This window comes from Pan troglodytes, chromosome 6, assembly GCF_028858775.2.
Source record: "Pan troglodytes isolate AG18354 chromosome 6, NHGRI_mPanTro3-v2.0_pri, whole genome shotgun sequence".
NCBI lineage: Eukaryota > Metazoa > Chordata > Mammalia > Primates > Hominidae > Pan > Pan troglodytes.
The window spans coordinates 74,864,207-74,888,853 of NC_072404.2; the positions used below are offsets into that span (position 1 = coordinate 74,864,207).

The following is a 24,647-nucleotide window of genomic DNA, read 5'->3' on the forward strand; positions in this document are numbered from 1 at the left end:
GAGAAAGGCTCTGGAGTCATCTCTGGACTTGAATCTCCTTGACACTTACTGTTTTTCTTTTCTTTCTTTCGTTCTTTTTCTTTTCTTTTTTTTTTTTTTTTTTTGATGTGGAGTCTTGCTCTGTTGCCCAGGCTGGAGTACAGTGGCACAATCTCGGCTCATGCAGCCTCCGCCTCCTGGGTTTAAGTGATTTTTGTGCCTCAGCCTCCTGAGTAGCTGGGATTACAGGCGTGCGCCACCATGCCTGGCTAATTTTTGTATTTTTTAGTAGAGATGGGGTTTCACCATGTTGGCCAGGCTGGTCTCAAACTCCTGACCTCAGGTGATCCTCCTGTCTCAGCCTCCTAAAGTGTTGGGATTACAGGCATGAGCCACTGTGCCCGGCATGATGCTTATTCTTTATAGATCCTTGCACACGTTACTTAACCTTTTGAACCTCAGCTTCATCGTCTCTAAAATGGGCATAAGTAGCAACTGCGTGGTCGTTTTATTGTGAGGATTCAGTGAACTGATCAAGAAGGGTAAAGCACACAGCAGAGTGTGCCAGCTCGCTGAGTGGTAAATAATTCTCTCCTTCTCTTTCACCCTCCTCCCCTCTTCCTCCTGAGCTATTTGGCTTGATCTGACAGCCTCAGATTGTCTTAGAGATTTAGGTTTTAATATCATTGCTTGTTTGGGTTACTCTGCTTATTTTTTTTATCCCAAGGAGGAGCTTCAAAGTCACTGTTTACTTGAATTTCTTGCAAACATAAATCTCTCTCCCTTTTTTTTCCTGCAGATATGTCAGGCCTCATTCTACCTTCTGAGCCTTGGAAGGTAGAAAGAGGCCTGATAATCTCTACAGAAAGGCAACATGGGAGAGGGATTTTTATGTTCATCAGCACATTTTTATATATGATAATTCTTCACTCAGAGATTTAAAATTAAGATGAAGGGTCCTTACAGTACTCACATCAAGAATCCTGGGGCATTTGTACAGAGGATTGGGCTTAAGGTTGTCTATCTTAAATATTGTCTGTTTTTGGGAGAGCAGAGGATATCCTTTTTAATTACTCCCAGCAGTGCTGTTGAGATTCTCAGATACAGGAATTATTATGATGATTTTGATGATGTAAGACTCTTGCTTTTTGGGAACATTTGTTATCTCTGTATAGAATAGAGACAGATAAGTGACTCTACTGGGAGCCTCATTATCTCTTCTGGGTGAATAGAGACCAATGTGAGGCAGAAATAAGATCCCTAAAGCTCAGAAAATATCTCCAAAAGTCTCTTTGCTAATTTTGAGCCCCTTAGAAATGAGCTCTGTAATTCCTGGGGACCTTTTCCTCTTCTCCATTCTTCCTCTGCTCCTTGACGAGAGATCTGTAGACTTCCTTGAGTGCAGCATCTCAGACATCTGGTATTGACTAGAATTCCTTATTGGACTTCCTTGAGTGTAGCATCTCAGACATCTAGTATTGGCTAGAATTCCTTATTGGTAGTGTCAGTGTCCAGGGCTTCCTATTTTGTAAATGATAGAGGTTTGTAAAAGGAGTATGGCCTTTGGAATGTGCTGTTCATAATCTTAAGTAGTTATGGAAGCATAGTGAAAAGGTCAGGGCAGTTCTCATTTTGCATCAGGAAGCTTTTGACAAAGTCCTGTTAGTTATCAGATGATGATAGCCAGCAGTAACCATTAAGACAGTCCTTTTTTTTTTTTTTAAATAGAAGTCCAGTTAAGGAAGCATAGCTTGTCTTTTATTAAAGAGGCACTCAGCAAAGGGGTGATGAGACAGAATGCTGTTATTACTGATGCTTTTGTTTTACATTTTCAGTAATTAACGTGCTTTGCTCAGTAGTGACACATTACCTGAACTTTGAAGGATCCCCTTAGTATATCGGTATTGCAGAGGCATTAAAGCAATGAGAGCCTGCCAGGATCTTAATCACCTCTGTCCTACATTTGGTCAGAGCCTCTCCACTTTCAACAGAAGTGAATAGAAGTCTAGACACTTGTGATTTTTCTATATATCACTAAGCCACATCATTGCAAGCATCTGTTTGGCCTATATTCCCTTAAAAATTCTGTCTGCTGAAATCAACAATATCTCCTAAAAAGTAGCTTTAATATCTGCCTGTGTGGCTGGATAAAAAGAAAAACAGGATTCTTGCTCTTCAAGATCTTATACTCAAAGATTGATAAGGCTGCTACTGATACATATATAAAGCACATAAACCATTGTAAAGTGGTGAATTGTATGGCATGTGAGTGATATTTTCATTTTTTAAAAATGCATGGACTTTGAAACAAAAAATGCACAAAACTTCTAGGTGGTGGAAATGTGGAATAAATTGTGGAATCCTTATAGAAAAAGAATATTGGGAGAATTTGATCAGAAGATGATTAAGGGGGAATTTGTTTCTTCTAGTTCTAAATTTACTGAAGAGAATGAATTATGAGACCTATTTGAAGAGAGAACGGGAGAGGCTTTAGAAAAAGTACAGTCTAGGCCAGGCACAGTGGCTCACGCCTGTAATCCCAGCACTTTGGGAGGCCAAGGTGCGTGGATCACCTGAGGTCAGGAGTTCAAGACCAGCCTGGCCAACATAGTGAAACCCCTTCTCTACTAAAAATACAAAAATTAGCCGGATGTGGCACGGTACACTTGTAATCCCAGCTACTTAGGAGACTGAGGCAGGAGAATCACTTGAACCCGGAGGCAGAGGTTGCAGTGAGCTGAGATTGCACCACTGTACTCTAGCCTGGGTGGCAGAGGGAGACTCCATCTCAAAAAAAAAAGAAAAGAAAAGAAAAGAAAAAAAGTATAGTCTAGGTTTAATGTATAACTTGCAAGAAATCTAGTAGGGTCGGGTGCAGTGGCTCACGCCTCTAATTCTAACAGTTTGGGAGGCTGAGGTGGGTGGATCGCTTGAGCCCAGGAGTTCCAGACCAGCCTAGGTAATGTAGTGGGACCCCTGTCTCTACAAAAAAAACTTTAAAAATTAGCCGCGTATGGTGGCACATGCATGTGGTCCCAGCTACTTGAGACACTGAGATAAGAGGGTCACTTGAGCCTGGGAGGTTGAGACTGCAGTGAGCTGTGATTGTGCCACTGCACTCCAGCCTGGATGAGAATGAGATCCTGTCTGGGGATTGGGCCGGGGGAAAAGACCTACTAGAAGAAGGACCTACTAGAAATCTAGTAGGTAGGAATGAAATTATGAAATGAGGCAGTGAATTTGAGAGAAGCGGAGGATGAGTGGTATTCATGGAAACTGATTGTAAAGGCAAGGAAAATAAGAATGCGTTTTTTTCTTCTGTGTAAGTATGAGGTTTCTACTGTTTTAGGTCTGCACTACTTGAAGTTCCCCAAATGGATCGTTGTTTGCCCACCCAAGGCTTGACATGAAACCCAGTCCCGCTTATGGAAGCATAGGTGTGACTCTGCGTCCTTTGAATAAGGCCTGAGCTTTTGGGATTGTTTCTTGTTCCTTAGAAGACTTCCGTCAGTGATTGATGGAGGGAGGTGGCCCAGCAGCACAGACCCCATGTGGTTGGCAGAGTGTGTGGGTGGGGGGAAGTTAGATCAGAGAGCCCCTCTAATTGTGCTGGGCTGATGCTGTCAGACCTGAAGTTAGATCACATTTTGTTTATTTTCCATTCAAACTTAGTATTTGAAGAAGGACCAATTTTAAGTAATTCAATATTTTCAATGTATTAGGGATGGTTTCCAGTCATTTAAAAAATAACCAGAGGCCGTCCCATTTTGTCACATGATTAAAATCATTAGTTCAGTCTTTTGGGGGAAGTGGAAGTCTCTAGACCCAGTGAAGTGTTTAATCCCCATGTCTATTACAGATTGCAGGTTTTATATCATGGAAAGCCTGATAGAGGAATAATTTTTCTTTCTTCTTTTAAAAAAAAAAAATTACTAAGGAACCTCGAGCCGGTTACTCAGCTGTATGTCAGTGTGGATGCCAGTACCAAAGACAGCCTGAAGAAAATCGACCGCCCACTCTTCAAGGATTTCTGGCAGCGATTCCTTGACAGTTTAAAAGCCTTGGCAGTCAAGGTAAGAATTATGACATCTTAAAAATAAATAAACAACCCTCAGGTGTGTACTGAAGTTAAGAAGAAAGACAGATGGAAGAAAAGAACAGAGGTACTTTTTCCTCTTTTCTCTTTAAAATAAAAAAAGATGAAATACAGCGTTCAACTTTTTAGAGACTTCCTTCTTCAAGGAATTTTGAACATTTACTATTTGTTAAATAATTATTGAGTTCCTCTTAAGTTTGTAGCACAATGCTTTGTATGTATCATTTGCCTTTTATTCATTTAAGGAGAGAGGTATATATACTCCCAAAGTTAATAACAATTGGTCCTGGAACCAATTCCCCATAGATACCCAACCCGGAATCTATGGAAGATTGGTCGTAGGACTCCCCATGGGTACCAAAATCCACAGATGCTCAAGTTTACATAAAATGGCATAGGCCAAGCATGGTGGTTCATGCCTGCCTGCAAACCCAGGACTTTGGGAGGGCGAGGCAGGTGGATCACTTGAGGTCAGGAGTTCAAGACCAGCCTGGCCAACATGGTCAGACCTCATCTTTACTAGAAATACCAAAAAATTAGCCAGTTGTGATGACATGCACCTGTTATCCCAGCTATTTGGGAGGCTGAGGCAGGAGAATCACTTGAACCTGGGAGGTGGAGGCTGCAGTGAGCCAAGATCATGCCACTGCACTGCAGCCTGGGTGACAGAGTGAGACTCTGTCTCAAAAAATAAATAAATAAATAATAAAAATAAAATGGCATAGTATTTGCACATAATCTACACTTATCTTCCTGTATACTTTAAATCATCTCTACATTACTCATAATATGTAGTACAATGTAAATGCCATGTAAGTGGTTGTTATACTGCATTTTAAATACTTGTGTGATTTTTAATTGTTTTATTTTTTCCAAATATTTTTCATCCATGGTTGGTTGAATGTGTGGAAATGGAGCCCACAGATATGGAGGACCGACTATACGTAACCACCTTAAAAGAGGCGTCTACAGGCCAGGTGTGGTAGCTCACACCTGTAATCCCAGCACTTTGAGAGGCCAAGGTGGGCAGATCACTTGAGGTCAGGAGTTCAAGACCAGCCTGGCAACATGGCAAAACCCCGTCTCTACCAAAAAACAAAATACAAAAATTACCTGTGGTCCCAGCTACTCAGGAGGCTAAGGTGGGAGAATCACTTGAGCCTGGGAGGCAGAGGTTGTAGTGAGCCGAGATTGCACCACTGCACTCCAGCGTGGGTGACAGTGAGACCCCTATCTAAAAAAAAAAAAAAAAAGGGGGGGTCTGCAAATAGTATACATTTAAATATGAAGTTAATTTTCCTGAATTTCTAGAACCACATTTCCTAAGCCATCAATAGCCTCAGAATGTTCACATTGAATGTCATTTTCTGCAAACATTTGGCCTTTCTTGTGTGTTTTCATATGGCATACTTACCTTCCTTTTCTTTTTCACCTAAAGTAACCATCTGGTTCTGCTTTTCCATTAATCCTCCTTCCTTCCTTCCTTGCTTCCTTTCTGTCACTTTTCTAAGCGTTCTTTATGCCTTCTTGACATCTGACTGATAATGACAATCACCCCAGGAGCTTAAAAAAATGACAGTTTCCTGGTCCTCATGGCATCTGAGATCTGCTTGTTAGACATCCCAGGCGTCATTTGGTATGCAGCCAGATATGGGAGTCACTGTCCCAGAAAACTTGCCTTTCTCTCCTGTGCCCAGCGCTTACTTTGACATTCCTAACCCATCACTGTCTGGCCTCGATGTACATTTCCTGGCTCATTTTTCACCGTATTCCCCAGGAGGGCCATGCTTCCCTGCTTACGTTACCATTTCTGCATATGTACCCACCACCTTCTCCCTTCTGAGTCTTCGGTTACTGTCTCCCCAGATTTTGGAAGGAATGTTCTTTCTTTCCATTCTTTGACTTGTAGAAATTCTGTGCACCTCCTAGACCCAGTTTTGTGATTACCATACTGCAAAGTCTTTTCTGATTACAATTAGCTGCCCCTTTTTCTCTTCCTAAGTTTTATATCTATTAAAAAACACTGTTTTTCTTCTGTTTTGTCTTAGCTGCTCTCTCCTGAGCTGGATTCCTTCCTTATGTCTGAATTCTGCACAATGTCTAGCATAGTACACTTTAAGGTATTTGATAAATGCTTCCATTTTTTTCTTGGAGACTGGGTCTTGCTCTGTCACCAAAGCTAGAACACAGTGGCACCATCATAGCTCACTGGAGCCTCCAACTCCTGGGCCCAAACGGTCCTCCTGCCTCAGCCTTCCAAGTACTGGGACCACAGGCACATACTGCCATGCCTAGTTAATTTTTTGATTTTTTTTTTGTAGAGACAGTCTCAAACTCCTGGCCTCAGGCAATCTTCCTGCCTTGGAAGTGTTGGGATTATAGGCATGAGCCACTGCTCCAGGCCTGATAAATGTTTCTTTTTTTCTTTCTTTCTTCTTTTTTTTTTTTTTTTGAGATGGAGTCTCTTTCTGTTGCCTAGGCTGGTTTGCGGTGGCGTGATCTTGGCTCACTGCAACGTCTGCCTCCCGGGTTCAAGTGATTCTCATGCCTCAGCCTCCCCAGTAGCTAGGATTACAGGTGTGTACCACCATGCCCGGCTAATTTTTGTATTTTTAGTAGAGATGGGGTTTCACCATGTTGGCCAGGCTGGTCTCAAACTCCTGACCTCAAGTGATCCGCCTGCCTCAACCTCCGAAAGTGCTGGGATTACAGGTGTGAGCCACTGCACCCAGTCTGTTTCTTAAAAGAATGAATGGGTGGAAACTCAACAGAGATTTGTAAAGTACCATATGTGTTTTACCAGTTGTCCAGCTGATTAAATCTTTGTGGGTTTCTTTTGCTGTTTTATGCCCAAAGTTAAATCCATGCCTTCTTTGGTTATTAATACTGATGTTATTTAAGAAATGCAAAAAGGCCTTACTTTAGTTTCTAAGCGGTCTTGGATTTACATAGCATAAAAATTAGAATGGATTTAAATGGGAGTTAAACAGCAGGAGCTGGCAAAGTCAGGCCCATCTGACATTGTTATCTAGGCTGTGTTCTTTGAGTATGGAAGATGACAAGGAAACATTAACACAATAGCTTAATAGTTTACTTCCTGTCTTTGGTCAAAATGTTCCAAAAACTGAATTCTTACCTCGAAGTCACTAGCCTTTGGGTGATGAATTCAATTGTAATTACTCTGGGTTTGCTCATGACAGTAATGCAGTAACTTAAAGTTAGAAAATAATTTCAACCCAGGAGCATCTTAAATAGAAGTCATTATTGTCTCTATGTAATTCTTGTTGGAATGTTTCTTTGGGCAATTTAAACTGCCCACACATTAGGGCAATGACTTTCTGAGCATTTTGTAGCAATTAGAGTTGTTGTTTCTTGTTCTTGGCATTGTTTTTGTTGCCTTGTGAGAGAAGATCTGTGGCAGGATGCTGCTCTTAAAAATTTTCCTTTAAATTGACTCAAGCTGTTACTTCCTTCTGAATGTCTGATCTTATAAGACATAGTAGATGCTATTAAGAAAGATTTGTTTTACTGTTGTTTAGCACTTAAAACATATATTTTGTAGTTATATGTGTTAGCTAGGGTCAAACATAAAAACTCAAATGCTGGCTGGGCGCGGTGGCTCACGCCAGTATTCTCAGCACTCTGGGAGGCTGAGGTGGGCAGATCACTTGAGGTCAGGAGTTCAAGACCAGCCCGGCCAATATGGTGAAACCCCGTCTCTACTACAAATACAAAAAAACAATTAGCCAGGAGTGGTGGCAGGTACCTGTAATCCCAGCTACTCGGGAGGCTGAGGCAGGAGAATTGCTTCAACCCAGGAGGCGGAGGTTGTAGTGAGCCGAGATCGCACCAGTGCACTCCAGTCTGGTCAACAAGAGCGAGACTCTGTCTCAAAATAAATATATTACAATAAAAAATAAAAACTCAAATGATACCAGATTACTATAAATAAGAGTGTTATTTCAGATATTTTAATTAGAACATCCATACTGTTATCTTCTGTTATTTGATTAGACTTTTACTATGCCTGAGCAAGGAAAGGCATTTGAAGAGAATTTCTTAAACTTTATAAACAAAAAATTTTGATTTGTCCCAAGATTTTCAGCCTATTTCTGATCTAGTACTACCCAAAGAAGAAGGTAGCATATTTTGTTTTTAACTCTTGGCAAGTACAATGTTTACATTTCCAGATCTTTATCCTTTGTCAAAATGTTCCTTTTCAATATGAGGAGAGAAATATATTGGTACTTGAGTATGTGGGCTAAAAACCAATTCCATCGAGATACCAGAGTAAAAAATGTGTTAGCTTCAATTTCCGTCCACGATAGCTACTTGTCAAACAGTCCGTTTTTTAAAAAAAGAGAAATATATCTTATACAAGAAAACGCTGCCAGCTTTTAGCAGTAAACTTTTATCAGCAATGTGACCAGATGTGTTTCTGCTGAACTATGATTATGCCAAGGTCAAGATCCAGTAGTAAACTGAACTATTTAATTCTTCTCTCTGTTTAAGTAATAGCATTAACATTCTTGAAACCTCATATTTAAAAAAAGAAAAATGACCAACATAATTTCTTGCATTGCACGTTAACAATGACCATTGGCCCTCTCTCTACAGATGTTAGGATACTCTGACCTGACATCATTATCTAAATAATGGTTGTTCCATTGCTACGAGGGGCTTATTGTACATTGATGAGATAGCCCTCTATCTAATATTTAAATAAACCAATTTATGTATGTGGCCAATTTGCAAATTAAAAAACAAACATTTCACATTTGGCCTTATATCAGGTTATAAAAATATTATGTGCTGCTTATGGCAATTTGGGGGAAGTAAAGAGAAATACAAAGAAGCAAGGAAAGAAATTACCTATAATTCCAGGACCTTAACACAGTAATTAACATTTGAAGTACTTCTACTTAATCCACTGGGGGAGGGCATGCTTTTTTGCAAATTTAATTCCATCTTATTTGTTACTTTTGTTTTTGTTTAACATCGTGTCATAAGTATTTTTCCTTGTCATGACACTTCTCTGTGATGGTCATGTTAAAGACAGTGTAGTTATTCATCCTGCTCAGTTTCCTGCTTGTTGGCCAGTAGTAGGGAGCAGCAGGAGTGTGTGATGTCCCGGCATCCTTCTTCCCATCCTAGAGGCCTGACAGTCACATTTTCTGTCCTTAGCACACTGAGGACAAAGTCTCAGCTACTCCTGAGTTGCAGCATGCACATTTTGTCACTTTTGAACATTTTGAAAATTGAATGCAGCCAGAGATGACATGTTACATTTAATTGGTGGCATTGAGACTTTCACAAAGGAGAAGCGTAAGATAATGGTACATTAAATCATGGCATGGCCTTTATCCTAGAGTTTCTTGTAGTCAATGAAATATATCTTCTTCTTTCCTTTGCTTTAGGATGAGCTCGTCTCCCTTTCATGGTTCTGACAAGTTTCCCTTCTTATTGACCTATTTTGTTTATTTCCACCTCTCATCATCAGTGCCAAAGTCTATTCTTGAGCCTTAACCCATCTGGCTAATCTGGATATCTGTTTCCTACCACTTTTTTGAAGGCTTTAACTTTCATGTAAACCGTGGGACCCCTATCCACAGGCATAGATCCCCCAGGGCTGATTCCATTCAGCTTGGATTTAATGCCATTTTACCCTGCTCTGCTTAGCTAAAATGTTATCCTGCTTTCAGCCACTTCTGAAATCAGACAAGACTGCTGTGCTTGATTTGTGCAAATATGTTGTCTAAAGCCAGTGTCTGCAAGCTGGCTAACTCCTTAGTAAACTGGTTCCCTCCAGACCTTTTACCTAATATCGTTTTAGAGAAATGTAAGTGTATTGCATCTTAGGTTCGTGTTGAGGCATCAGGTAATGTCTAGTGGATAATAGCTTCTATGGGTTTGGAGACTCAGGAGAACATTGGGGAAGGAATACCGGGTGTAGATCTGAAAGTCATCTCTTTAGCAATGGATTGTAGTTAAAGGCAAGTAAGCAGATGGGATGACCCAAGAAGTGCCTAAAGAAGGCAAAGAGGGAGTCTGCGGGTGTTGAAGCTTTCAACGTGAAGCACATAGAGAATGAGTCTGGGAAGAATTTGATAAAGATACTGGTTGAATTCCATGCAACTCAAGGAAACAGTGAGTTTCCAGAAAGATTACGAAGTAAAGGTATGACAAAAAAGAAAACAGCTTTACCAGTTGGTCTTTAATTACTATGTCAAAAAGAAAGTATGGTGCAGTGTTTTGTGTGGAAGCCATTGTATGGAGGGATGAATGGGAAAGATGGAAATGGGGAGAGTAAATAATAGATCTGAATGTAATGAATACTGACCTTTTGAACCAAGAGTACCAATAATGAAGTCAAAGGCATTTCCTTTCATCAGCTTAAAGAATTGCATAGCATATCTGCTAAAAACTTTACATTTAGAACATAGATATTGAAGAAAATGACTCATACTTTACCAGAATTCAAAGGTAAACAGTTACTATACTGCATTACATCTTCTACGGTTTTTATGCATGTTCATACATATGTGTCTGTATTTCACTTATAAAATTGAAATCATGTTGTACATATTTTTGCAACTATATATATGTTATTAATTATTATTATTTTTGTGGAGATGGTGGTTTCCTTTTGTTGCCCAAGCTGGTCTTGAACTCCTGGACTCAAGCAATCCTCCTGCCTCAGCCTCCCTAGTAATTGGGATAGAGATGTGCTCCACCACACCTGGCTAAAAATTTTTTTTTTGAGAGATGGGGTCTTGTTTGTTGCCCAGGCCGGTCTTGAATTCCTGGTTTCAAGTGATCCTCCTACCTTGGCCTCCCAAAATGCTGGGATTACAGGCATGAGCCACTGTGCCTGGCCTTCAACTATATTTTTATATAGTTTATATATTATGAACAATTATGCCAACTTTTATCGTAGATTAATTTTGCCTATTATTGAACTTTTGAATTTATTTTTGTTTTGCTTGTTTTTGAACTTTATATAAATGAAATGATTGTTTATGCCTTTGTGTCTGATTTCTCAACATTATAATATAATAACTCAATTATAATATTATAATAACATTCAACATAGTGTTCAGAGATTCCTCCATGATTTTGCAAGTAATAGTGGTTCTGAATACAAGTCCAGATACAGGTACTGAATATATCTTCTCCCAGTCTGTCTTTACCAGTTTATTTATTTATTTTATTTTATTTTATTTTTTTGAGGTGGAGTTTCACTCTTGTTGCCCAGGCTGGAGTGCAATGGTGTGATCTTTGCTCACTGCACCCTCTGCCTCCTGGCTTCAAGTGATTCTCCTGCCTCAGCTCCCAAGTAGCTGGAATTACAGGCATGCACCACCATGCCCAGCTAATTTTGTATTTTTAGTAGAGATGGGGTTTCACCAGTTTGGTCAGGCTGATCTCGAACTCCTGATTTCAAGTAATCCACCCACCTTACCCTCCCAAAGTTCTGGGATTACAGGCGTGAGCCACTGTGCCTGGCCTGTCTTTGCCAGTTTAAACTCTTAATATTGCTTGATAAACAGAGCTCCTCATTTTAACAAAGTCTAGTTTATCACTTTTAAAAAAGTATATGTTTAGTGCTTTTCCTGTCCTATTTGTGAAATCTTTGCCCACCCCAAGGTCATGAAGATAGTTTCTTATGTTTTCCTCTTTCAGAAATGTTGTTATTATTATTTTTCAATTTGGTCTGTGAATCATCTGAGATTAATTTGGGGGTATTGCATAAGGTAGGGGGTCTGGATATTTTTTTAATGGACTTTATATTTTAGAGCAGTTTTAGACTCAAAACAAAATTGAGCAGAGGGTCCAGAGATTTTCCATATCCCCCCTATTCCATGCATGCATACATTACCTCCTTATCAACATCACCCACAAGAGTGGCACATTTATTATAACTGATGAACCTACATGGATCCATCATTATCAGTCACAGTCTGTATTTTACATTAGGGTTCATTGTTGTGGTTGTACATTCTGTGGGTGTGGACAAATGTATAGTGACATGTATCCACCATTACAGTGTCATATGGGGTAGTTTCACTGCCCTAAGAATCTCCTGTACTCTGCCTGTTTATCTCTCCCTCCCTCATCCCTGGCAACCATGGATGGATCTTTTACTGTCTGCGTAGCTTTGCCTTTTCCAGAATGTCATATAGTTGGAATCATACCGTATGTAGCCTTTTCAGATTTGCTTCTTTCACTTAGCAATATGCATTTAAGGTTCCTTCCATGTGTTTTCACATGGATAGCTCATATTTTTTTAGAGCTAAACAATATTCCATTGTCTGGATGTACCACAGTTTATTCACCTACTGAAGGACATCCTGGTTTCTTCCAAGTTTTGGCAATTTTTGAACACAGCTGCTATAAACATCTGTGTGCAAGTTTGTGTTTGAATATAAATTTTCAACTCCTTGGAGTAAACACCAAAGAGTGTAGTTGCTGGGTAGTTTCATAAGAGTATTGTTTAGTTCTTTAAGAAACTGCCAAACTGTCTTCCAAAGTGGCTGTACCATTTTGTATTCCCATGAGCAATGGATGAGAGTTCTGTCACTGTTGCTTTATTTTGCATTCCCCTGATGACAGGTGATGTGGAACATTTTTTCATATGCTTATTTGCCATTCATATATCTTTGATGAGATGTCTGTTATGGTCTTTGGCCCATTTTTAATTGGGTTGTTCATTTTCTTATTGTTGAGATTTAAGAGTTCTTTGTATATTTTGGAGTTCTTTATGAGATACGTCTTTTGCAAATATTTTCTCCCAGTCTGTAGCTTGTCTTTTCATCTCTTGGCAGTGTCTTCTGCAGAGCAAAAATGTTTAATACTTACTAATTTTTTCTCTCATGGGTCATGCCTTTGGTTTGCTATCTAAAAAGTTATTTCCAAATCCAGGGTCATCTAGACTTTCTCCTGTGTTATCTTCTAGAACTCTTACAGTTTTGCCTTTTACATTTAATTTTGTAATCCAGTTAGAGTTAATTTTTGGGAGAGGTATAAGGTGTTCGTCTAGATTCTTTTTTTTGCATGTGGATTTCTAGTTCCAGCACTATTTGTTGAAAAAAATTATCTTCTCCGCATTGTATTACTTTTTTCTCTTTTGCTAAAGATCAGTTGACTACATTTGTGTGACTCTTTTCCTGGGCTGTATTCTGTTGCTTTGGTCTATTTGTCTGTTCTTGCAACAATATCACATACATTTCAGGGGATCTGATATAGTTGGATTAACATCTACTGTATTTGTTAATGTTTTCTATTTGTTGGTCTTGTTCTTTGTTTCTATTTTTGTATTCCACATTTTTTCTTTTGTGGTTTTGAGTATGTTAAATATGATTCCATTTTCTCTCTTTTCTTAGCATATTAATCATACTTCACTTGTTATTTTTTTAGTGTTTTCCCTAGAGTTTGTAATATGGGTCTACCAGTAATTGAAGTCCATTTTCAAAGAACACTATATTTCTTCCTGAGTAGGACAAGTACTTTATGATAACAAAATAATCTTTTTTCTTTTTTTTTTTTTTCGAGATCAAGTCTCACTCTGTCATCCAGGCTGGAGTTCAGTGGCCTGATCTTGGCGCACTGCAACCTCTGCCTCCCAGGTTCAAGCAATTTGCCTATCTCAGCCTCCCAAGTAGCAGGGATTACAGGCGCTCGCCATTACACTTGGCTAATTTTTTAAATTTTTATTAGAGACAGGGTTTTACCATGTTGGCCAGGCTGGTATTGAACTCCTGATCTCAAGTGATCCGCCTTCCTCGGCCTCCCAAAGTGCTGGGATTATAGGCTTGACCCACTGTGCCCGGCCTCCTTACAATAACAAAATAATCCTGATTCTTCCCTCCTGTCCTTGTATCATTGCCATCACTCATTTTACTTATACATAGGCATGCATAATCAATATATTGTTGCTATCTTATTATTTTGGCCAAATTGCTATCTGTTAGATGAATTAAGAATAAGAAAAATAAACATTTTTATTTTACTCCTTCTCTGATGTTCTTCCTTTCTTTTCTTAGATCTGAGTTTCTGACCTATATCATTTTCCTTTTCTCTGAAGAGCTTCTTTTAACATTTCTTTCAAGGAAGATCTACTGGCAACAAATTCCCCCAGTTTCCGGTTGTCTGAAAAAGTATTTCTCCCTCAGTGTTGAAGGACATTTTCATAGGGTGCAGATTCTAGGTGGTGATTTTTTCTTTCAGTACTTAATTATTTCACCCTGCCGTCTCCTTGCTTGCATGGTTTCTGGGTAGAAGTTGAAATCATTCTTTCCTCTTCTATAGATAAGGCTTTTTTCCCTCTGTCTTCTTTCTGGATTTTGTTAAATATTTGATTTTCTGTGGTTTGAAACTTACATGCTTATCTATAGTTTTTCTGGCATTTATCCTACTTGGTGTTGTGGGAGCCTCCTGACTGTGGTTTGGGGCCTGACATTAACATGGGGAAATCCTGAGTCATTATTTGTTCAAATACTACTTTTGTTTTTTTCTCTCTTTGTTTTCCTCTTGGCATTCCTGTTACACATACATTACACCCTTTGTAGTTATCCCACAGCTCCTGAATATTCCATTCTGGTTTATTTCAGTCTTTTTTCATTTTGCTTTTCAGTTTTAGAGGTTTCTGTTGAGAATCCTTAAACTCAGAGATTTCGTCCTCAGCCATGTCTAGTCTCAAGGCCATTCTTCATTTCCAAAGTTAGAGTGTTTTAGAGCTCCAGCATTTCGGTTTTGTTCTTTCTTAGGATTTCGATCTCTGTTTACATTGTCCATCTGTTCTTGTGTGCTGTGTACTTTATCCACTGGAGCCCTTTGCATCTGGTCGGGTTATCCCAACATCCTTGCCGTGTCAGAGCCTGGTTTGGATGCTTGTGCTATCTCTTTAAACTTTGCTTTTTGCCTTTTAGTGTGCCTTGTAACTTCTTGTTACTGAATGTGATATCCTGGGTAAAAGGAACTGCTCTCACTAGACCTTTAATAATGTGATGGTATGGTATATGGGGAAGGGAAGCATTCTGTAGTCTTATGATTAGGTCTCAGTGTTTTGTTTTGTTTGGTTTTGTTTTGAGTTGGAGTCTTGCTCTGTCACTCAGGCTGGAGTGCAGTGGCACGATCTCGGCTCACTGCAACTTCTGCCTCCCAGGTTCAAGCAATTCTCCTGCCTCAGCCTTCCAAGTAGCTAGGATTATAGGCACCTGCCACCATGCTCCACTAATTTTTGTATTTTTACTAGAGACGGGGTTTTACCATGTTGGGCAGGCTAGTCTTGAACTCCTAACCTCAAATGATCCTTGGCCTCCCAAAGTGCTGGGATTACAGGTGTGAGCCACTGCGCCCAGTCTAGGTCTCAGTCTTTTAGTGAGGCTGTACCCCTGGACTGTGAACTTCACAAATACTTCTCAGTTTTTTCTTCCCCCTTGGGACAGGTTGGCTAGAGTGTGCTGCAGTTGGCTATTTCCCTTTTCTTACATGGAAGGCCGGTGCTGGCTGGAGTTGGATATTTCTCTTCCACTTGGTTAGTTAGGCTCTGATAAAACCAAGCAAGTTAGGTTCTGGTTAAATCGGTTCTCCTGAGAGCAGACCTTGTTATCAACACAATGCTCTGACACATGTCAAATGGTTCCTGTTTCCCTCCCCTTACCAGAAGCACAAGGGATTTCCCCCTGTGTATTCACTGTGAGAATCTGGCAGAGCTCCAGTAGGTAAAACTCACAAAAGTGTAGGGCCCCTAATGGCTGGGTCTGTCTGGAATTTTTATGTGTCAGACTTGTCCACACTGAGCCTCCAGCACTTCGTCAATTATAGTTCAGTTTCCCTGTGTTGGCGCTGGTCTCTGTGGAGGTTTCTGCTCCTGTTAAGTTGTGATTCTCTGTGCCTGCCTGTTTTTCCCTCCAATTATGGGGACAGCAGGTTTGCCCTGTGACCTCACTTCTCTGATGGATCTAAGAACAGTTGTTGATTTTTCAATTTGTTCAGCTTTTTACTTGTTAAGACACAGTGATGACTTCCAAGCAACTTTCTTGCTGCATTGGAAACTAGAAGGCTCGTAGGGGTTAATTTTAAGTTTTAAAATCTGATAGTATAAGGCTCACAGCTTTTTTCTTTAAGACCTAGTAATTTTTGTCTTTGTGAATTCTCCTTTTAGTGTCATGCTTAGACCCTTAGGATATAAAAATACTTATGTATATTTTCTGGTTCTTTCCTAGCCCGGTTGTTTAAATCTCAACTCTTTAATCCAGTTGGGATATAACTTAGCATTCATTTTTATGTCGTTCCCAAGTACCATTTATTGATGAACCATCTTTAAAGTACAGATTTGATAAGCTATCATTACTACATATTGAAACTTGATATATGTGCTGTTCCATTCCCAGAAGATGCCCTGTGTGTTGATTTCTACTTTTTTTTTTTGTTAACAGAGTGTCATATCTTTCTATATAAGTAATTATAGGCCATGCGTGGTGGCTCATGCCTTTAACTCCAGCACTTTGGGAGGCTGAGGCGGGTGGATCACCTGAGGTCAGGAGTTTGAGACCAGCCTGGCCAACACAGTGAAACCCCATCTCTACTACAAATACAAAAATCAGGTGGGTGTGGTGGTGGGTACCTGTAATCCCAGCTACTCGGGAGGCTGAGGCAGGAGAATCACCTGAACCCGGGAGGCGGAGGTTGCAGTGAGCCGAGATTGCGTCACTGCACTTCAGCTTGGGAGACAGAGAGAGACTCCATCTAAAAAAACAGACGGCCAGGTGCGGTGGCTCACTTCTGGAATCCCGGCACTTTGGGAGACTGAGGTGGGTGGATCACGAGTTCAGGAGGTCGAGACCATCCTGGCTAACACGGTGAAACCCTGTCTCTACTAAAAATACAAAAAATTAGCTGAGCATAGTGGTGGGTCCCAGCTACTCGGGAGGCTGAGGCAGGAGAATGATGTGAACCTGGGAGGTGGAGCTTGCAGTGAGTGGGGATCGTGCCCCTGCACTCCAGCCTGGGTGACAGAGCGAGACTCTAACTAAAAAAAAAAAAAAAAAAGTAAATATAACACTCCAACACTCTTCTTACTGTCTGGATAATATTTTTTAATATGGATTTAACAAATAGCCTCACAAGTCTTATCTTTGGCAGCCTTCCCTAACTCCTTCCCTCCTCCCAGAGTCTGCATTTGGCACTTCTGGGTGAAGGGTACTTGTGCTTTCTTTTACCACCCAGGACAGCAGGGGTTGGTGTGACTGCTTATTTAATTGTCCTTGCTCTGAATTGTAAGGTCCCCTAGGGAAGGCAAGATGTGTGTTATGCCTTTTTGTTCACTGTGGTATTCAAAGCCCTTAACACGGTGACTGACACATGATTGCCACGTAAGTATTTGGTGAATGAGCAAATTGCATTTATCCGATCTCCTCTTGGTGTATATTCTGTTATTTCCCAACAACCTGCTTGGTTTAGTAATTGAAAGCTTGGGTCTCTGAAACAAGGCTACCAAGGTTTGGATACTGGCTCTGCCACCTATTGTGTAATTTTGGGCAAGGGACTCACTTTTCTCACCTGTGAAATGGGGTAAATAACAGTGCCTACCTTATAGGGTCTAGACAAAAACACCTAGAAATATTACAGAGGGTAATTTTGTTTGAATTTTACAAAATGATGCCCTCTACTATCATTTTTGTGTATATGATTAAATATTTTATACATATGAAAAGATACAGTGAATAAGATAGTCAGTACCACTATAACTATAGTCTAGCTTAAGAAATAAATATTACAAATTCATTTGCAGTCTCTGTGGACCTCATTTCTATCATACTTCTTTTTCCTTCTCATTCTTTCAGAGGGAATCAGTATCCTGTAATTGGTGTTTATCGTTCCATATTGTCTTCAGTATTTCATGTTTGGTGTTTATCATTCCATATTGTATTAATGAGGGTTCTCTAGAGGGACAGAACTAATAGGATAGATGTACATATGAAGGGGAGTTTACTGGAGAATTGACTCGCACTATCACAAGGTGAAGTCCCAAATAGGTCATCTGCAAGCTGAGGTGCCAGGAAGCCGTTCCAAGTCCCAAAACCTCAGAAGTAGGGAAGCTGACAGTGCAGCCTTCAGTCTGTGGCCAAAAGGCCTGAGAGCCCCTGGCAAACTACTGGTGTAAGTCCAAGAGTCCCAAAGCTGAAGAACTTGGAGTTTGATGTTTGAGGGCAGGAAGCATCCAGCACGGGAGAAAGATGAAGGCCAGAAGACTCAGCCAGTCTAGTTTTTCCACGTTCTTCTGCCTGCTTTTATTCCGGCTGCACTGGCAGCTGATTAGATGGTGCCCACCCAGATTGAGGGGTGGATTAGATGGTGCCCACCCAGATTGAGGGGTGGATCTGCCTTTCCCAGTCCACTGACTCAAATGTTAATCTCCTTTGGCAACACCCTCACAGACACACCCAGAAGCAATACTTTGCATCCTTTAATACAATCAAGTTGACACTCAGTGTTAACCATCACACAGGGTCTTGCTCTGTTGCCCAGGCTGGAGTGCCACAGTATGATCATGGGTCACCACAGCCTTGAACTCCTGGACTCAAGCAGTCCTCCCACTTCAGCCTCCCAAGTAGCTAGAGACAATAGGTGTCCGCCACTGCGCCCGGCTAATTTTTGCATTTTGTAGAGATACGGTCTCACTGTGTTGCTCAGGTTGGTCTCGAACTCCTGGCGTCAAGTGATCCTCTCGCTTTGGCCTCCCAAAGTGCTGGGATTACAGACGTGATCTACTGCTCCTGGCCTATCATTCCATATTTATACTTCACTCTTATGTATAACTCCATAAGTAACAGAGCATAGTGTTTTCCATATTTTAAAACTTTATATAATAATGTAACCCTGTATGTATCCTTATGCAACTTGATTTAATTTTTGACCATTTTTTTAAAAATAAAAAATTACATTTTTACCATTTTAAAGTATTCAGTTCAGTGGTATCATGTACATTCATATTATATGCAACTATTACCACCATCCATCTCCAGAGCTGTTTCATCTCCCCATTCTTTCCCCCAAACTATGAAACTTCATACCCATTAAATAGTAGCCTCCCTCATTTCTTCCTCCCTGCAACCTGTTTTTCTTTTGTTTGATATTATGCTCGTGACGTATTCATATTGTTATATTTAGCCTTTGAGACTTTGTAACTGCTATGTAGCCTTCTATCCTGTAAATATTCCCTGATGTAGGAGAAATTCATCCTCCTACAGATGGGCATTTGGATTGTTTCACAGTTTCTAACTCTGCAGTGAACATTATTGAGAGTGTCTCTTTGTGCACATGTGCAATAATTTCTTTCGGAACTAACCTGTGGTTGGAAGTTGCTGGATCATAGGATATGTACATCTTAAACTTGAACTTGATTAGATTTTTGTCACCGTACCCTGTCCTACATGATTATACTTAGGAGACTACTGCATTAAATTTCTATTTTCTATCCTCACGAATACTTGGTCTTGTTAGTTGTTGATTCTATTTTATTTATTTTTTGAGACAGGATCTTGCTCTATTGGCAGACTGGATGCAGTGGTGCCATCATGGCTCACTGCAGTCTCAACCTCCTGGGCTCAAGTGATGTTCCCACCTCAGTCCCCCAAGAAGCTCGGACTACAGCCATGCACCACCATGCCTGGCTAATTTTTTTGATTCTTTAACTTGTACAGATGGAGTCTCACTATGTTGCCCAGCTTGTCTTAAACTCCTGGCCTCAAGTGATCCTCCTACCTTGGCTTTCAAGAGTGCTGGGATTGTCCGGGCACGTTGGCTTATACCTGTAATCCCCAGCACTTTGGGAGGCTGAGGCAGGCGGATCATGAAGTCAAGAGATCGAGACCATCCTGACCAACATGGTGAAACCCCGTCTCTACTAAAAATACAAAAATTAGCTGGGCGTGATGATGCACGCCTGTTGTCCCAGCTACTTGGCGGCTGAGCAAGTTTCCATCTCAAAAAAAAAAGAAAAAAAAAATTGCTGGAATTACAGGTGTGAGCCACCATGCCTGGCCATTGTCAAGGTTTTAGGTTTTGCCAGTCTGATTTGAGGTTTTATTTTATAATCCTCCCAGGAGTGGGTGAGCATTTTGTTGTGTTTGGCCATGTCTTTAATAGCCTTTCCATACCTTGCCCATTTCTCCATTGGCTGTTTGCCTTTGTCTAGACTCTTAGAATTCATTCTTTCTGCCTGTAATGGGCTTCTCTATGTTGATATGGTTTGTTTTCTCATTTCCTTCAGGACTCCACTCAAATATCACCTTATCAGAGAGTTAGCCCCTCCTCATCCTGTGGAAAATAATATCCCTCCTCAGCAGCACTGCCCATCCCTCTTTGATTGTTTTTTCCATAGCAGCATCAGCACCAGACTTGCATGTTATTGGTTTTTATTTCCTTTCAACTGTGAAAGCAGAGACATTCTCTTATTCCCTGCAGTATCCTCAGTGCCCCGGATAGTGCTTTGCCTGTAGTATGCATTTAATAAAAATAGAATTAATATAATAATTCATGCATCCTAGTATTCAGGTTCCCAGAAATGATTACCTTCACCTTGGGCTAGGTGGAGTAAACAAGTGCTAATAGATAAATAAAAGGGGCTGGGTGCGGTGGCTCACGCCTGTAATCTCAGCACTTTTGGAGACTGAGGTGGGTGGATCACTCGAGGTCAGGAGTTCAAGACCAGCCTGGACAACATGGTGAAACCCTGTCAGTACTAAAAATACAAAAATTAGCCGGGCATGGTGGCAGGCGCCTGTAATTCCAGCTACTCGGGAGGCTGAGGCAGGAGAATCACTTGAACCCGGGAGATGGAGGTTGCAGTGAGCCAAGATCACGCTACTGCACTCCAGCCTGGTGATAGAGCAAGACTTCATCTCAAAAAAAAAGATAAATAAAAGGATACCATATATCCAAACAACTCTGTGAACCTTAGCAGGGTGCATGTCGGAGAACCCAGGGAAAAGCAGAAAAAGTTTCTGCTAGGCCAGGAAGCGGAAGCTGTCAAAGATACAGGTAGCCATTTTTCATTCCGCCAAGGGCTCCCAACCTCCCTCAACTGTATAAAAACTCAGAATCCTGAAAATCAGGAGACAAATGTTCCATGCCCATGTGTTTTTTTATAATTGAGGTATAATTTACATATCATAAAGTTCAGGATGTGGTGGCTCACGCCTGTAATCCCAGCACTTTGGGAGGCCAAGGTGGGAGGATTGCTTCAGCCCAGGAGTTTGAGACCAGCCTGAGCAACATAGCAAGACTCTTTCTCTACCAAAAAAAAAAAAAAAAATCAACCAGGTGTGCTAAGGCATTCTTGTAGTCCCACCTACTCAGGAGGCTGAGGTGGAGGATCAGTTGAGCTCAAGAGGCCGAGGCTGCAGTGAGCTATGATTGTGTCACTGCCCTCCAGCCTAGGTGACAGAGTGACACCCTGTCTCGAATGAATGAATGAATCAATGAATACATGCATACATACATACAGAGAGAGAGAAAGAAGAAGTTCACCCTTCTAAAGTATGATTTTTAGTATATTCACAAGCTTGTGAAATCATCACTACCTAACTCGAGAACATTGTCATCACCCCAACCAAGTTTCTTTTTGAATATGATGTTAAAACAGTTTTTTGGTTTGTTTGGTTTTTTTTTTTGAGACAGTCTCTCGCTCTGTCACCCAGGCTGGAGTACAGTGGCGTGATCTTAGCACACTGCAACCTCCGCCTCCTGGGTTCAAGCGATCCTCCCACCTCAGCTTCCCAAGTATCTGAGATTACAGGCACATGCCACCACACTGGCTATTTTTTTGTATTTTAGTAGAGATGGAGTTTCCCCATATTGGCCAGGCTGGTCTTGAACTCCTGGCCTCAAGCAATCCACCGCCTCGGCCTCCCAAAGTGCTGAGATTATAGGCATGAGCCACCACGTCCAGCCAAAAGTTTTTTTTTTTAAAGCCTTTATGGTTTATGCTGAAGCATCCAACTAACTGGGTTTCTCTGTAAATAAAGCATGTGCTCACTCCCAGGGCTGCTGCTCTTCCAGCACCTGGCCAGCAAATCCACCCTGCCCAGGTATGGCAGCCCCACCAGTTCCTGGTGTCTGCCCTGGGAAGCCAGTCACTGTACCACTCAGGGTTTGCTGTTGAGACTCTGTTGTGTTTCATTATTGAACTAAATATAGTGTACAGCAGACATTGGGTCCTGCAGAGAACATTCTTATCATAAGTTCTTTTATTTAATAATCATAGCTCTAATAGCTAACATCTGTTAAACAACCTCTTACTAAATTCTGGTACTGCTAATCCTGAGTACGTATCATCTTATCTTCATACCTTTTATATGAGTTGTAGATATTGTTCACCTTGTTTTACAGATGAGGAAATTGAAGGTCACAGAGCTGTTTGGCTTCATGGTATACTTTTATTATCTTTTAGCACTTGTTTATTTGACATAGCCCAAAGTGGAGGTGATCGTTTCTGGGAACCTGAATACCAGCCACTAAAATCAAACTGGTATTTGAATCCCTGTTTAGCCCCAAAGAGCTTCAGTTTGTTAACCATAACCGTTTCCAGAACACAGAAGTTAGTCCTGCTACCTAAAGTTATCATTTTTCCTTCTCTTATTTATTCTTTGAACCAGAACAGCATAGTTTGTTTCCATGTTATGTAGTGTGATGTTAAGATTTTCATGGGTTAGCATATGAAACTATTACAGTTATGAAATATTATGTAATAGTTATGAAACTATTACATTATTCTGTAATGATCTGTTGCCAAGGTATTATTAGTACTAGAGGAAGATTTCATCTGATCTGAATAATCTCTTCTATTATAAATTGGCTTTTTTTTACATGAGAAGAAAATTGTTTTGTATTTAATCATTGTAATTAATAATGTGACATTTAAAGTGTTAGCTGATGAACTATGATGACTGTGGAGTAGTGTTTGTAATTTGATGAAGCGTAGATCCACATACCATATATTAGTATGTGTGTGTGTATATACAGTGCGTGTGTGTGTGTGTATATATATATGTGTGTATATATATGTGTATATATATATATATATATACTGACATCACTGTATTAGGGCAACATAAAAATACTAAAACTATTGACTGTCAAAACCAATAATGTGTAGTTGTCCTTTTCCAGTTGACTTAGTGATTGGAAAAAATTGCAAATTTTCCCATTTTCTTTTTTTAATTTTTTTGAGACAGAATTTCACTCTGTCGCCCAGGCTGGAGTACAGTGGCACAGTCTCGGCTCACTGCAACCTCCACCTCCTGGGTTCAAGCAATTCTCCTGCCTCAGCCTCCTGAGTAGCTGGGATTACAGGTGCCTGCCACCACACCCGGCTAATTTTTGTGTTTTTAGTAGAGACGGGGTTTCACCATGTTGGCCAGGCTGGTCTCAAACTCCTGATCTCAGGTGATCCACCCACCCCGGCCTCCCAAAGTTCTGGGATTACAGGTGTGAGCCACCGCACCTGGCCTTTGTTTTGTCATTTTCCTACAGGTTTTTCATTGGGAATCGGTTGTTTCAAGCAAACTCCTTCCTCCAGCACTTTCTAGAAAGAAAGATGCTAGAACTAAAAGTTATTCTAAGCAGGTCCTTGGAATTCCCACTTATTTGCAAGTCATCCCTTATTTTTTGGTACTCTTTTTATTCTAAGGCTAGAAATCCGTTTCTAAGGACAAGTATAGAAAATTTTAAGCCAGCCATGGTGGCTCACACCTATAATCTCAGCACTTTGGGAGGCCGAGGTAGAAGGAACTCTTGAGCCCAGGAGTTTGAGACTAGCCTGGGCAACATGGCAAGACCCCATCTCTTTAAAAAAAAAAAAAAAAAAGAGAGAAAAGGAAAATTTGAAACCGTGCTTTTTGAAAGATTATATTTGATAGCCTACCTAACAGGAAACAATTCCATGGGGTAAAATGCTTTTAAGCACAGGAATCAACCTTAGTTGGAGTGGAATGATTCAACACTATGTGGCCAGTTTAAACAAGGCTCTGGGAGGCGTGGTTGGGTGACTTGGTCTGCGTGGCTGAGCATTACAGCTTCTCTATATGGAAAGATTGGTGTGTATGGAGGTGTGGATTAAGACCTAATTAAAAAAAAAATCTTTGAGTTGGAATGGAACCTATAGGAGGAATCTATGAAGACACCCTGCATCAGACATCCTGTCCGAAGGGCCTGGTTTTCTCATCTCTGTGGTGCTTAGTAAGTGTTTCTCTAAGGAGACATCACAGCCACTGCCGAAAACAACCTCATCTTAGCAGCAGAGAGAGGCCCACACTCTCACACCATGCACTTCTTCCTCTTGATCCTAGGGTACCGAAAAAGACTTTTGGACTAAGAAACCTGGGAGGTTGCTGCCAATCTGGACTAGGCCTTGTGCTCTTGTTAATGCTTAAAGTGACTTTCTGAGAATGGGCTGGCCAGCTACCTCCTTGTGGCTAAGGGCTTGCTTTGCTGACACTCCACACTTCACGGAGAGGAGTGGGGTTGTATCATCCCCTATGAAGCCTAGGCAGTGTCCTAGCAAGCC

The 24,647-nt window shown here is 40.7% G+C and overlaps 1 protein-coding gene across 7 annotated transcripts in view; it reads left to right on the forward strand.

Annotated features, from left to right (window-relative positions):
- The window catches only part of LOC744965 (S-adenosyl-L-methionine-dependent tRNA 4-demethylwyosine synthase TYW1), a 249,248-nt gene that overhangs the window by 123,198 nt on the left and 101,403 nt on the right, over window positions 1-24,647 (forward strand). For all 7 annotated transcript variants that reach the window (XM_024357846.3, XM_024357847.3, XM_063814309.1 and 4 more), the window contains one exon: window positions 3,917-4,052. In XM_024357846.3, coding sequence (XP_024213614.1) covers window positions 3,917-4,052 — 136 coding nt within the window. The remainder of the gene's footprint in view (window positions 1-3,916; window positions 4,053-24,647) is intronic.